Genomic DNA, 12137 nt, shown 5'->3' with positions numbered 1-12137 from the left:
AGCTGTGAGTTTCCCCTTTATTTGGGGGCTTTCTGAGGACCGTAACCGAGACTGACCCCGGGGTAGTTCTGAGGAGCTGCCCGGAAGAAGTGGAGGGAAGGGATACATGGGATTTGGGATGAGGGTGTGTGTAATCAAGCACACATGTCGATAGAAGGTTGCTGCTAGTCAGGAGGAGCAGATACCATAGTTAATGATTTTAGTGCTTTTCTTCAGTATGGAAAGATGTAAGAATCCAGGCTCATAGAAAATTTTTCCTTAAAGTATCTAACTGAAAGGCCTGTTCTGCCAGTTTTCCCAGAGCACAGAGAGCCTCATTCCTGATCTCCACCCTGAACTCCTTTCAGGGTGTGCTGAAGACCGGCGACTGCAGTGGCCAGTGACTCAATCCTTGTAGAGGCGGATGGCAGGCGACATTCTTTAGCTGTCACTGGGCAGAGATTAAAGTTCACCTTTGTACCATTTTGTAGCTCTTGAATTTTATGCACTGCAGATTACATATGCTCTCCTATTTTTCCTGAGGTTAAAATGATAAATAGGGGTCAGGGAAAGATAAGCAGGTTTACCAATAGGCAGACACAAAAATGCATATTTTACTAGGTGTGAAGTTTTACCTGACTGTGGTTTTGTTCTCCATTTCCCTAATGGCTAATGATGTTGACTGATTCCCTTTTATTAAACATTTTCTCTTTATTTCAATTCCTATTACTCTGCCAGCCTCACTCACTCCTTTCCAGTCACATTGCCTTCCTCCTGTTTCTTGAAGTTACAGCCCGCACCTGCCTCAGGACCTTTGCATATGCTGCTGTTCCCTCTGCCTGGAAGGCTGTCCCTCACCTCCTCCTCGTGTTTACTCAAATGTCCTCTTCTCATAGGACCTCCGCATCACACCCTCCTCAGCAATTCCTACCCACATTTCTTGCTGCTTTATTTTTCTTTTTAGCTTGTTACACTAACGTAACTGTATATTTTGCTTCTTTACCTAGTCATCTGGTTATTTGTCTAGTTACCTAGTTGTTTGTCTCTCCTTGACAGAATGTGAACTCCACTAGGGCAGAGATTTTGATCTGTCTCGGTCACAGCTACATCCCCACAGCCTAGCACAAAATAGGTTCTCAGTAAGTGGTGTTGCTTGTGGGGCTCAGCATCCTGTCCAAAGCTCTCTGTTCGTGCTCCATCCACACTGTCCTGGGAGACCTGGTCCTTGCCCACGATTTCCCTAGCCACCTCTTTGCTGGCCTCTTCCAACTCTCTCTCCAGTCCTTCCCTGTGTCCTGCTGCCACCTGTCCCCTGGACATTTCCCCTGCGAATCCAACAAGCCCCCTTGCACTCAGCAAGCCCCAGACTGATGTCAGCATCACTCCCCAAACGTCTGGCTCTTCCGTGCCCCCATCTCAGGGCTGCCCCACCTATCACCCAGCACCATTATGCTCACCTCTTTCCCTCCACAAGCCCCTCCCATGTCCCAGCAGTCACCAAAATATCCCTTGAACCCAGCCACTTCTTCCCAGCCCACAGCTCCCTCCATGGGCAACCCCCATTCTCTCTCTCCTAAACCCCAAGCCCTCCATCCCAAGGCCTGCCTTCCCCATAACATCCCAAGAGACTCTTTAACCCTTGCATTGGAGGGTAATAGCTCAGAGGTAGAGTGAATGCTTAGCATGCAGGAGGTCCTGGGTTCCATCCCCAGTACCTCCATTAAAAATCAATCAATTAATTAAAATAAACCTAATTACCTCCTCCCCAAAATAAGGAAAACCCTCACCTCTGACCACAGCCCTCCTTGCTTAAGACCTGGGTGCAGGGGTCTGTGCACCCCCCCAACCCCTACCAATTGGAGATACTGTTTCAACAGCAGAAAAATGTCCAAGCCCAGCCTGAGGCCTGCAGAGGGAAGGGAGCCTCAGGCAGCAGAGCTGCCGCTGCATGAGTGCCTGGATCCCTTCTTGAGCCTGTGCTGTCCCCACTGGTCTTGTAACAGCACGATGCATTTCTCTGCGTGCCTGCGGTGTGCCAGGCCCCATGCTAGGCACCAGGGAGACAGCAGTGAGCCTGGCGGGCCCGGCCCGGCCCTCCGAGCACCCTCCAGTGTCTGGTTAGGGCTGAGCTTGACCTTTGAGAAAGACAAGAGCTGGCCCGGCATCCACAGCTAGGCACTGGTGTTCTCCCGCTGGACAGAAATAATTTCACAAAACGCCAGTGTCAGACAAGGTCGCTCTGTGGCCGTGGTGGACTAAGACAAAACAAGCCCACTCCATCATCCCGTCTGAGCGCAGACAAAACAAATGTTTTCCAAACCACAACAGCGACCAGACATGGCCTGTCCTGGCTGATCGGAGTGACTCCTGTGTCATCAACAATCAGCACTTTCGTCTTGCTTCATTCCTTAGACCTCTGGATCAAATAATTCAGCTCCTCTGTAACAGCGTTACCTACCCCTCCGTGCTTCCTGACAGCATCCAGGAGCCCCCGGATCCTCCTTTCCCCAACAGGCAGGGAAAATGTATATTTGCTTCAACCTGGCTGGGCTGAAGCCCTCAGCTGGGCCCTGGGCTGGGGAGCAGGTGATGGAACCTCAACCCAGCAGACAAAACAACAGTTGACTTGAATTTAGTAAAAAGGAATCCACTCAGTACCTAAGTCCTGGGGCTCCAATTCAAAGTACAGGGATCACCCCAATGCTCACAGCAGTACTATTTACAACAGCCAGGACATGGAAGCAACCTAAATGTCCATTGACAGATGACTGGATAAAGAAGATGTGGTGTATATATATACAGTGGAATACTCAGCCATAAAAAAGAATAAAATAATGCCATTTGCTGCAACATGGATGAAACTGGAGATCGTCATTCCAAGTGAAGTAAGCCAGAAAGAGAAAGACAAATAACATATGATATCACTCATATGTGGAATCTAAAAAAAATGACACAAATGAACTTACTTATAAAACACAGGCTCACAGGCAAGGAAAACAAACTTATGGTTACCAGGGGGAAAGTGTGTGGGAAGGGATATACTGGAAGTTCTAGATTTGCAGATACTACTCTATATAAAATACATAAACAAGAAGTTTCTACTGTATAGCACAGGGAACTATAACCAATATCTTGTAATAACCTATAAGGAAAAAATATGAAAGTGAATCTATGTATGTCTATGTATGACTGAAACATTATGCTGTACACCAGAAATTGACACAACACTGTAACTGAATATACGTCAATAAATATATATATATATATATAACAAGGTAAAGAAATTGCTTTTTCTTTTAAATTTTTTTTGTATTGTAAAATACACATAACATTAAAACTGACCATTTTAATCACCTTTAAGTGTTCGGTTTAGTGGCATTAAGTACATCCCCATTTTTAAAAAATGTCTATTTTTTATTGAATTATAGTTGGTTTACAAGGATGTGTTAATTTCTGATGCACAGCATAGTGATTCAGTTATACATATATATATATATATATGTATATATATATATATTCCTTTTCATATTCTTTTTCCATATAGGGTATTACAAGGTGTTGTATATAGTTCCCCGTGCTATACGGAAGGACCTTGTTGTTTATCTATTTTATATACAGTAGTGTGTGTCTGAAAATCCCGAGCTCCCAATTAAGTGCATTCCATTGCTGTGCAACCATCACCACCATCCACCTCCAGAACTTTTTCATCTTCCCAAACTGAAACTGTGTCCCCATTAAACATCACCTTCCCATTCCCCCATCCTGATGTATTTTATGCATTATTTTTATTTGTCAAAACACCTCAAAAAAAGAAAGTCAAGGTGGGGGGTATAGCTCAGTGGTAAAGCGCAGTCTTAGCATAATCAAGGTCCTGGGTTCAATCCTAAATAAATAAATAAATAAACCTAACTACCTCCCTGACAAAAATAAAACAAATTTAATTTTTTAAAAAAAGAAAGTCACATGTCCAACCAGTAAAAGCATCCAACACAGAGCAAAACCCCGCTTTTTTTTTTTGTAATTGAAGGAAAGTTGATTTACAATGTTGTGTTAGTTTCTGGTGTACAGCAAAGTGATTCAGTTTTACATATACATATATACACATATATTCTTTTTCAGATTCTTTTTCATTATAATTTATTACAAGATATTGAATGTAGTTCCCTGTGCTATATAATGGTCCTTGTTGTTTATCTATTTCATATATATTAGTGTGTATCTGTTAATCCCAAACTCCTAATTTATCCCTCTCCCTCCTTTCCCCTTTGGTAACCACAAGTTTGTTTTCTATGTCTGTGAGTCTGTTTCTGCTTTGTAAATAAGTTCATTTGTATCATTTTTTAAAGATTCCACATACGAGTGATACCATGTGATATTTGTCTTTTTCTGTCTGTGTGGGAGTCCATGATTGGGTTAACAAATTTTAACAGACCCCAGCCGCTTGTCTCCTTTAAGAAGAACAAATGTGCTTAGTAACTGCTTTGCAAGCAGGCTCCTGTGCGTCTGTCCGCACTCCTGTCTCCTTGCCCTAAAAAGCAGAGACTGCTTTGCTTGCATAGCTGAGGTTTTAGATAGCACTCTGTCGGCCAGAATCCACATGTCTGACTTACTTCACTCTAGGTCCATCTGTGTTGCTGCAAATAGCATTATTTCATTCTTTTTTATGGCTGAGTAGTATTCCATATAATATATATATCTATATATCCCACCTTCTTTATCCATTCATCTGTCGATAGACACTTGCAAAGTCTTGCTTTCTTAAATCTCCCTAGAAGTACCTAAGACAAGCCCAAGTCTGATAGGTCAGTGGAGTAAACTCTCCCCACTGCAGTGAGTAAGAAGCCCTTTGTGTTCAACACATGTGTGTTCCTGGTGGAGCTGCGGCTGGCAGTGGGGAGCATGGATGTCTTTAAGGCTACCTTGGAGGTCTGTGAGCCCTGGGGTGGCATTAAGTGATGCAGTGTGACTCAGAGAGGTTGGCCTATCCTGTGGGAGGAGCATTAGGAAGCAGACGAGAAGGAAAACCTGGGGAAATCATGACAATGGACACCAGTGGCCTCTTGCATCAAATCCTCACCACTGAAGTTGTTGCCATTGCCAACCCGATTCTCCAGATGACAAAACTGAGACTGCAAGAAGTCAAGTTACTGGCCAGGCTCCCTCCAGCTCTCAGGAGGCAGGATCCCCTGGCCTTGCTCCTGATTTTCCTCCCAGCTGTTTCCAGAGTTGCTGGGGGACCATTGTGACAGCATTGTCTGGGGCAGCTCTTCGGGTCACAATGGGCAAAGCTGGACCACCACAGAACGCAGCATTGGATGGAATATCTGAGCATTCTCTGAAAGACTGGAGGCAGAGGGAGTCTTGAGGGTCAGGCCTATGTAAAGCGCATTTTCTAAGGCTCAGTCCCCATGCCCCTTCTTGAGGTAGGTACCTACCCTCATCTCTGATGAAGCAACTGAAACTCACAGGAGCCCAATGACTTATTCCAAGGTGACCTGGCTAGTAATTTCACCTGTCAAATTTTCCTGTAACCTATTTGAAATCTTCTTGACTTTCGACTATTTCAGGTGATAAAAGGATTGAAAAAGCAACAAAATATACACTGAAAAACTGTGGTTTCGTTAAAACCCTCGGTGCACGTCTTCTAAAAAGATCGACATGAGCAAATAGCTGTGGGCTGAAGTGGTCTGGGAGGGCTTCCTGTAGGAGGTGAGCCTGAGTCAGGGGAGCAGGTGACATCTGAGGGTCTAGTCACTGAAGGGCAGAGAAGAGGGTGAGAGAGACACCTCAGCTCTGAACAAAGGCCAGAGAGTCCCAGTGGGTTAAGCGGGACGCTGGGAGCCCAGAGGAGTGGGAGGCGGGTAGACCTCAGACAGCTTGAGGACAGGTGATGGTTGCACAACAATGGGAATGCACAGGGGCTGCACCTGTTTCTTATAATGTCCCCAACCCCGAGCCCAGTGCCTGGCACACAGAAAGAAGTAAAAGGGAGCACTGTCCTCAGCGGACACTTGCTCAGGCCCGTCTCCTCCCCCGCGCAGGTGGCGCCACGTCCTCCCGCGATGGCCGCGGGCGCCCCCCTGCCGTGCCCCATGTTCCGGCTGGACTTCCTCAAGGCCTCGCACTTCGCGCTGGGGCCCGACCCGCGGCTGCACGTGGGCGCCACGCAATCCACGTCGCATCGGGACTTCCCCGCCTACTCCGGCGTGACCCGTCGGCCTCCGTGCCAGCCGCCGCCCCGAGGGTCCCTCTTCCAACAGGACGCGCGCGGGGCGGGCGGGGAGCGCGTGTCGGAGACGCACTGCGTGTACCGGCCCCCGTCGCCGCCGGCGTGGAGGGAGCGGGTGCGCACGCCGGCCATGCAGGCCCGCCACCTGCACGTGCACGCGGACGCGCGCGCCCGCACCGGCCTCTCCACCGCGCGCGCCGACTTCGGCTGGCGCGAGCTGCCGGCGCGCGCCGGAGAGCAGCTCCGCGGCGCGCGCTTCAACTTCGACCGCGACTCGGTGCCATCCGGTGACCCAGCCAAGCTGCGCATCCCGCCCACCACGCACAGGGAGTTCTTCCAGGCCCACGACGTTTGCCCGAAGCCTCGGGGGCCCTGCTGTCACCTCGGTGAGCGCGCGCCCGGGCGACCTAGGCAATTTGCCCAACTTACTGATTCTCAAGGCGAACAGGGATTCTGCGACCTCCCCCAGCGTAAGGTGTCTGGGGATCACTTTGGTCTTGAGAACCCAGAGGGTGCTACTGTCCAGGAGTGGAAGGAGGCCAGGGATGCTACAAACATCTGACCACGCACAGTACAGCTCCCTACTGTCAACAGGAAATAACTATCCAGCCCCAAATGTCAACTGTGCAGAGGCTGAGAAACCCTGGAGCCTCCCTGAGCCTCAGTTTCTGCAGCCACAGAATGGGCATGTCTCCTGAATCACTCCAGGGTCCCTCCCGTGCAGTGGGCAGGAGTCATGAATGCTGGTCTGGTGTCAGACATCTGCTAAGTCACCACCACCAACACCACCACACCCCCTAGCCCTGCCGCCTTAATAGTTGTGTGACTCTGAGCAAGTCGACCTCTCCAAGCCTCAGTTTCTTCATCTGCAATGTGGGTGCAACAACAGGGCCCCACTTTATTGTTACTGGTGAAGCCAAAAAAAGCCCAGAGTGTACGATGCACCTGTCATATAGTAAGCACTCAGCAAAGAGTACTCTCATTTTCCCAATTCTGAGGCTCCATAGGAGTCCTGGGGGACGTCACCAATCAGACACCCTCCAAGTTGGGCTCTGGATTGTCGGAACTGGATTTGACTCCATTCTGATTCTGAATTTCTGTGATTTCTGGCAAGATATTCGACCTCTCTGAGCCTCAGAGAGGCTAAAAGTTGTGAGAATAATACCAGGAACCCCCCCCATGGGGTGCAAAGCACTTAACCTCAGTGCCTAACTCAATACTTGGTGAGTATTCTTTTTTGTTGCTGTTAATGGAGGTACTGGAGATTGAACCCAGGGCCATGTGCTTGCTAAGCATGTGCTCTACAACTGAGCTATGCCCGCCCCACCTTCCTGGCTGTTCTTGTTCTCATTATTTTTATTATTTTTGGTGTTTTCCAGACAGGCGTTAGGCTAAGCTAGTCGGGACTGCCCACTTCCCCTTCCCAGGCAAGGAATCAGATCCCAGTGGTCCAGAGGCTGCAGGAAATTGATCTCATTCTTCTTCTCCTCTTGCTCATCCTCAGGGGGTCCCAATCCCCTCAAGTGGGACTACAGGAGACAGGACGACTGGACCTCTTACCAGAGACAGTTCCAGGCCATGCCCGGCCCACCTGCCTTGATGTGTAAGAGGGTGTGTTGAGGCTGTGCTGGTGCTGCTGGCGGTGGGTGGGGGCAGCAATGGGGGCTGGGTGGGCTTGACCTTCCCACCCCGTCCACCCACAGGCCTCCTCCAGCGTGGAACTGGGAGACATCAAGATTGGCTATGGGCCCATGAGTCCGGAGCAGAAACAAGCCTACAGGCCCCAGGTCCTGCCCCCAGACAGGTACAAAGGGACCATGGCCTCCTACCAAGATGGGGCAAGGGCAGCATGTGGGGTGTGCCACCTAAGGCTCTGGGGCCAATTCTGTGCCCTTGGACCTCCATCACCCACAGGCAAGGTCCAGATCTCCCACCACTAACATCCCCTCGCTTGGCCATTGAGAAACCTGCCTCTCTCCCTTTTCCTGGGAGGTGCAGGGGCCCTGATCAGATGGCTCCTCACTGCCCATCCCCCCTTATCCGCAGGTATGACAAGGCCCAGGCCTCAGCCCACATCCACTATGTGAATATTCGTCCTGGAGATGGCCTCTTCCATGACAAGACCACCAAGGGTGAACATTTCTCTGCCCGGGAGCCAGGTGAGAGCTGCCTGCCTGCCCTGCCCCTCACACCCACAGCCGCCTCCCAGAGCTGCTCAAGACCTACTCTGTCTCTGGCAGAACATTTTGTTCTTCACCACGACCAGACTCCGGAGTCACACATTCTGGAAGGAAACAGGTACCCCGGTCCGGGCAACCTGATCACCTCCACGCACTTCTTCCACGGCCAGGTCAGCAGGAAGAAGCAGAATGCAGCAGGGCTCATGAGGGAAAAGGGCTTCCCAAGCAGAGTGAATAATAGCAAGTGCAAAGGCCCTGAGATGGGGGTGAGATTGACATGTGTGCAGAGATCTCCTGGATCCACTTGCATGATGTAGGGTAAGCCACTTAACTACTCCAAACCCCAGTGGCTCTGTCTGTAAAGTGAGATAACAGTACCAACTCCCAGTGCCATCACGCGGGACCCAGAGAGGGTGTAAGCCGTCCAAGGTCACGCAGCACCCACTTCTTCCCTCCATCCTGATCTTGGGGCATCCCTGACTCAGGGAACTTCCCAGATGCCATGTGGTCCTACAGCCGCTGCCTGCGACCAAGCCACCCAGACGCCACGTGCCTCATGAGAAGCTGCAGAGTCACATAACCCTAGGGGAGCCATCGCTGTTCGGACAGTTCTTCCAGACCTTCATGGGTACGGACTATTCCCCACCTGGGATACCAAAGCCGCCGAAAGCGCCCAGCCTCCACTTGCAGCGGAGCAACCTGCCTTGGGACACCGGAGGTGACTGCAGCCACTCCCCACCCAGAAAGCCCCACCCTTGACACAACTGTGGCTCCGCCCCTGGCCAACCCCGCCCCGCTCCACTGCCTGACTCAGCCTCCTGAAGAGCTAGATCCCACCCCATGGACCAAGATCCCAACTCTGCCCCTGAACAACCCTTCTCCCGTGTGATCCCATCCGCACTCTGCGATGGCCCCATCCCCTGCATGACTCCGACCCTCTGGTCTGGCCCCGCCCCTCTCCATATCCACCCTCTCCTGAGTCTAACCCTTCCTCCTCTGCGAGACTCTGGCTCCGCCCCCTGACCCGCTAGCCTACTCTTCCGGTCCCCTCCCAGCCCCCAACCTTGGCTAGTCTGCCCTAGCCCCGTCCCTGGCCTCCTCAGCCCACCCTGGCTCCCCTCTCCTCCCGGACTCCTAATCCGTCCCCCTCCCCTGACAACATCAGCGTTAGCCCAGGAACCTTTACCCTATGCTCAGTCTCCCACGTCCCTTTCCCCTGGACCCTGCCTATCCTCCCTCAGCCCCTCATCTCAGCCACCCCACTGAAATCTCCAGAACCAGATTTTTTAACCATGAACCAGAAGATGCTGATGCCGCACAGAACAGCTCCAGCCTCCGTGACTGAGGAGATGCTACAGCGGGTGAGGGAGGGGGAGAGGGTATGTCTCTGACCAGGTAACCCCTCCCCCAAGTCAGTGTAGCGTTATCTCAGGAAGATTATACCATCACTTCAGGCACAGAATTAGTGTCAATTCCGCTCAGGGTCACTCTAGGTCACCCCAGGCTCAGGGTCATCTTAATGTCATCCCAGCACCAGGTCATCTCCAGCTCAGCCGAAGGCTCATGTCAGGGTCAACTCATCAGCCACGGTTGAGGGTTAGGGCAAAGTCACCTAGGGTCATCCCAGCCCTGGGGTCATTCCAGGGACCCACCCGGGTTTCTCTCCAGCATCTCATCCAGCTCCTGGGTCAGCCCAATCTAGGGCCCCCTTTTGCCCCCCTCCCCAGGACCCAACCATCAGCCAAACTGGGCTGAGCCTCTCCCCACTCTCTGCTGTCCCCAGGGTGGTGCAGGGACTACAGGGTGGCCTGGGTGGGCCAGCCACCCTCCAGGCTGCCCTGCTGAGCTCCCCCATCCTGACTCCACAGTGCAAGTATAGCCACTGGGAGCCCCCGCTGGGTGAACAGCGCTTCTTCTCAACCCAAAACAGTGATGAGTTTCCCTTCAAGTACAAGGGCCCAGCAGTGCTGAGACGGGAAAGCCTCCAGGAGAGTCATGTGCCACTGGGCTCTCCTCACCAGTGGGGCTGTGGAGCTGGGAAGGTAGACCCTCAGGCCCCCCAGATCCCTACCTACCCATGCCCTAGCCAGCAATAAACACTGCTTTGGCAACATCCCACCACTTGCCATCAATTAGCCATGGAAGAGGATGGGGTGTTTGTGGGGGCAGGGGCAGTACAGGAGAGAATGACTCCATGGAGAAGCCCTGAGCAGATACTTCTGCAGACCCTGGGGGTCACCCCACTCTGGGCAGGGAGACCATCCCAGCTTGTGCAAAGACTGGGTGGTTGGACTCCATGTAAGGTGTTCAGGTGCAGCAACAAGTTCTCAATGATGTGGGAGGATGGACTTAACCATGCTGAACAGAGGCAGTGTGGTGATGGGTTGAGAATGTAAGCTCTTGGTGCTGAATGGAGAGAGTCCAAATTTTGACTCCTCCGTGTACTGGAAACAAGTCTTGGGCAAGTCATTTAACCCCTCTGAGCCTCTATTTGCTCCTCTGTAAAATGGAGACAAACAATAGCTCTCACTATCATTAGATTGTTATAAATGAGAAATGTTCACACTGGTCAGTGTGGGTGGCTGGGGGTCCAGAAGGGACAGCGCACCTTCTGAAGATGAAGGTAAGGAGGAGGGAGGAAGACAAGGATGTAGGAAGGCGCTTTTGATTATTGAGAGACTAGATGGCACTCAGAAGGTGCATGGAAGGGTAGATATGCTGAGAATGGCCCAGTGATTTCCCCTATTGTGGTCAGAGGCTGTAAAGCTGAATGGTTGGTGCACTGGCTGGCTGGGCAATTAGCCTCCAGGTCACAGCTGGGTCCAGGGGCAAATCAACAAGAGTCATTAGGATATGATCAGGTCCAAGGGGGTAGGTGTCTAGCCAGAGACAGAATGAAAAGGGTGGAAAAGAGAATAGGATGGAGTCCTGGAGCCAGTGGATGACGGGGCTTAGAAAGCATGTCCTGGACCAGTACCTTGGACAGCACCCCATTTTGAAGGTCTTGGGGTATGGTGAGATCAGCACCAAGAAGCCAGCTCTATCTAGGATAAAATGAGCCTTGGTGGCCATGCCTGGGGACTGCCTCTGTAGGCTGTTGAGAATGTGGTTTCAGGGAATGAACATAGCTCTCTAACCCTGTAGTCAGACCCTCAAAGACCAAAGCCCCCAGTCCAATGGACCAGTGAGAGCCAATCTCAAGCCTGGCCAGGAGCCCTTTCCTCATGGGCAGCAATTCTCTGAGGCCAGCTGGTTGTTTCCTCTTCTCCTTGCTTCCACTGATGATATAATTACACTCTTCTGAATTATCTCATTCTAAAACAGGATTTCTCAATCTCGGCTTCATTGGCAGTTTGGATAGGATCATTCTTCATTATTGGAGGCTGTCTTGTGCATTGTTGGACGTTTATCATCCCTGACCTTTACCCATCATATTCCAGTAGCACACTCCCTCTCTTCCACCAGTTGTGACAACCAAAAACATCTCCAGACATTGCTAAATGTCTCCTAGGGGGGAAGAGTTGCCTCTGGTTGAGAACCACTGCAATAAACCCATCCTACAATGATTCCCAGGGTAAAAATCAGGCTTTCCTGGTAAAGATGGTCTGCTTATTGACCAGACTATGTATACAAAAAGGCTTTTCCTTTTTACCTTGCCTGCCAGGAAGCTCAGAAAGCTTGCTTTGGGTCCATGTAGCTGTAGTTGCAGGATTATGTGTGCTTCTTCCCAGTTCTAGAGGTGGTTTAAA

General features: G+C 50.9%; 1 protein-coding gene and 1 long non-coding RNA gene across 2 annotated transcripts; one reads left to right on the top strand and one right to left on the bottom strand.

Annotated features, from left to right (window-relative positions):
- Positions 1–5197, bottom strand: LOC140688473 (uncharacterized). The gene is made up of 2 exons (XR_012063204.1): positions 5057–5197; positions 1–517 (listed from the first exon to the last, which is right to left on the bottom strand). It is a non-coding gene; the product is annotated as an uncharacterized lncRNA (long non-coding RNA).
- An 85-nt stretch (positions 5198–5282) lies between these two features.
- Positions 5283–10503, top strand: SAXO5 (stabilizer of axonemal microtubules 5). Its single transcript, XM_072947024.1, has 10 exons — positions 5283–5402; positions 5547–5688; positions 6021–6594; positions 7713–7819; positions 7912–8012; positions 8255–8367; positions 8449–8558; positions 8905–9106; positions 9664–9749; positions 10257–10503. Exons 3-10 carry the CDS (start codon positions 6042–6044, stop codon positions 10482–10484), a joined length of 1500 nt encoding a protein of 499 aa, XP_072803125.1. The 5' UTR covers positions 5283–5402; positions 5547–5688; positions 6021–6041; the 3' UTR covers positions 10485–10503.
- Positions 10504–12137: the final 1634 nt, after the last annotated feature.

The sequence above is a fragment of the Vicugna pacos genome, chromosome 22 (genome assembly GCF_048564905.1).
Source record: "Vicugna pacos chromosome 22, VicPac4, whole genome shotgun sequence".
NCBI classification, from domain to species: domain Eukaryota; kingdom Metazoa; phylum Chordata; class Mammalia; order Artiodactyla; family Camelidae; genus Vicugna; species Vicugna pacos.
Note: the sequence above shows the minus strand (reverse complement) of the source record. Positions and strands in the feature narration are given on the sequence as shown.

Coding starts and splice junctions, on each gene's coding strand:
- SAXO5 (XM_072947024.1), top strand. CDS start 6,042: ATGGCCGCGGGCGCCCCCCTGCCGTGCCCCATGTTCCGGCTGGACTTC. Junction 7,820..7,911: donor CTGCCTTGATGTGTAAGAGG/GTGTGTTGAGGC, acceptor GTCCACCCACAG/GCCTCCTCCAGCGTGGAACT. Junction 9,750..10,256: donor CTGAGGAGATGCTACAGCGG/GTGAGGGAGGGG, acceptor CTGACTCCACAG/TGCAAGTATAGCCACTGGGA.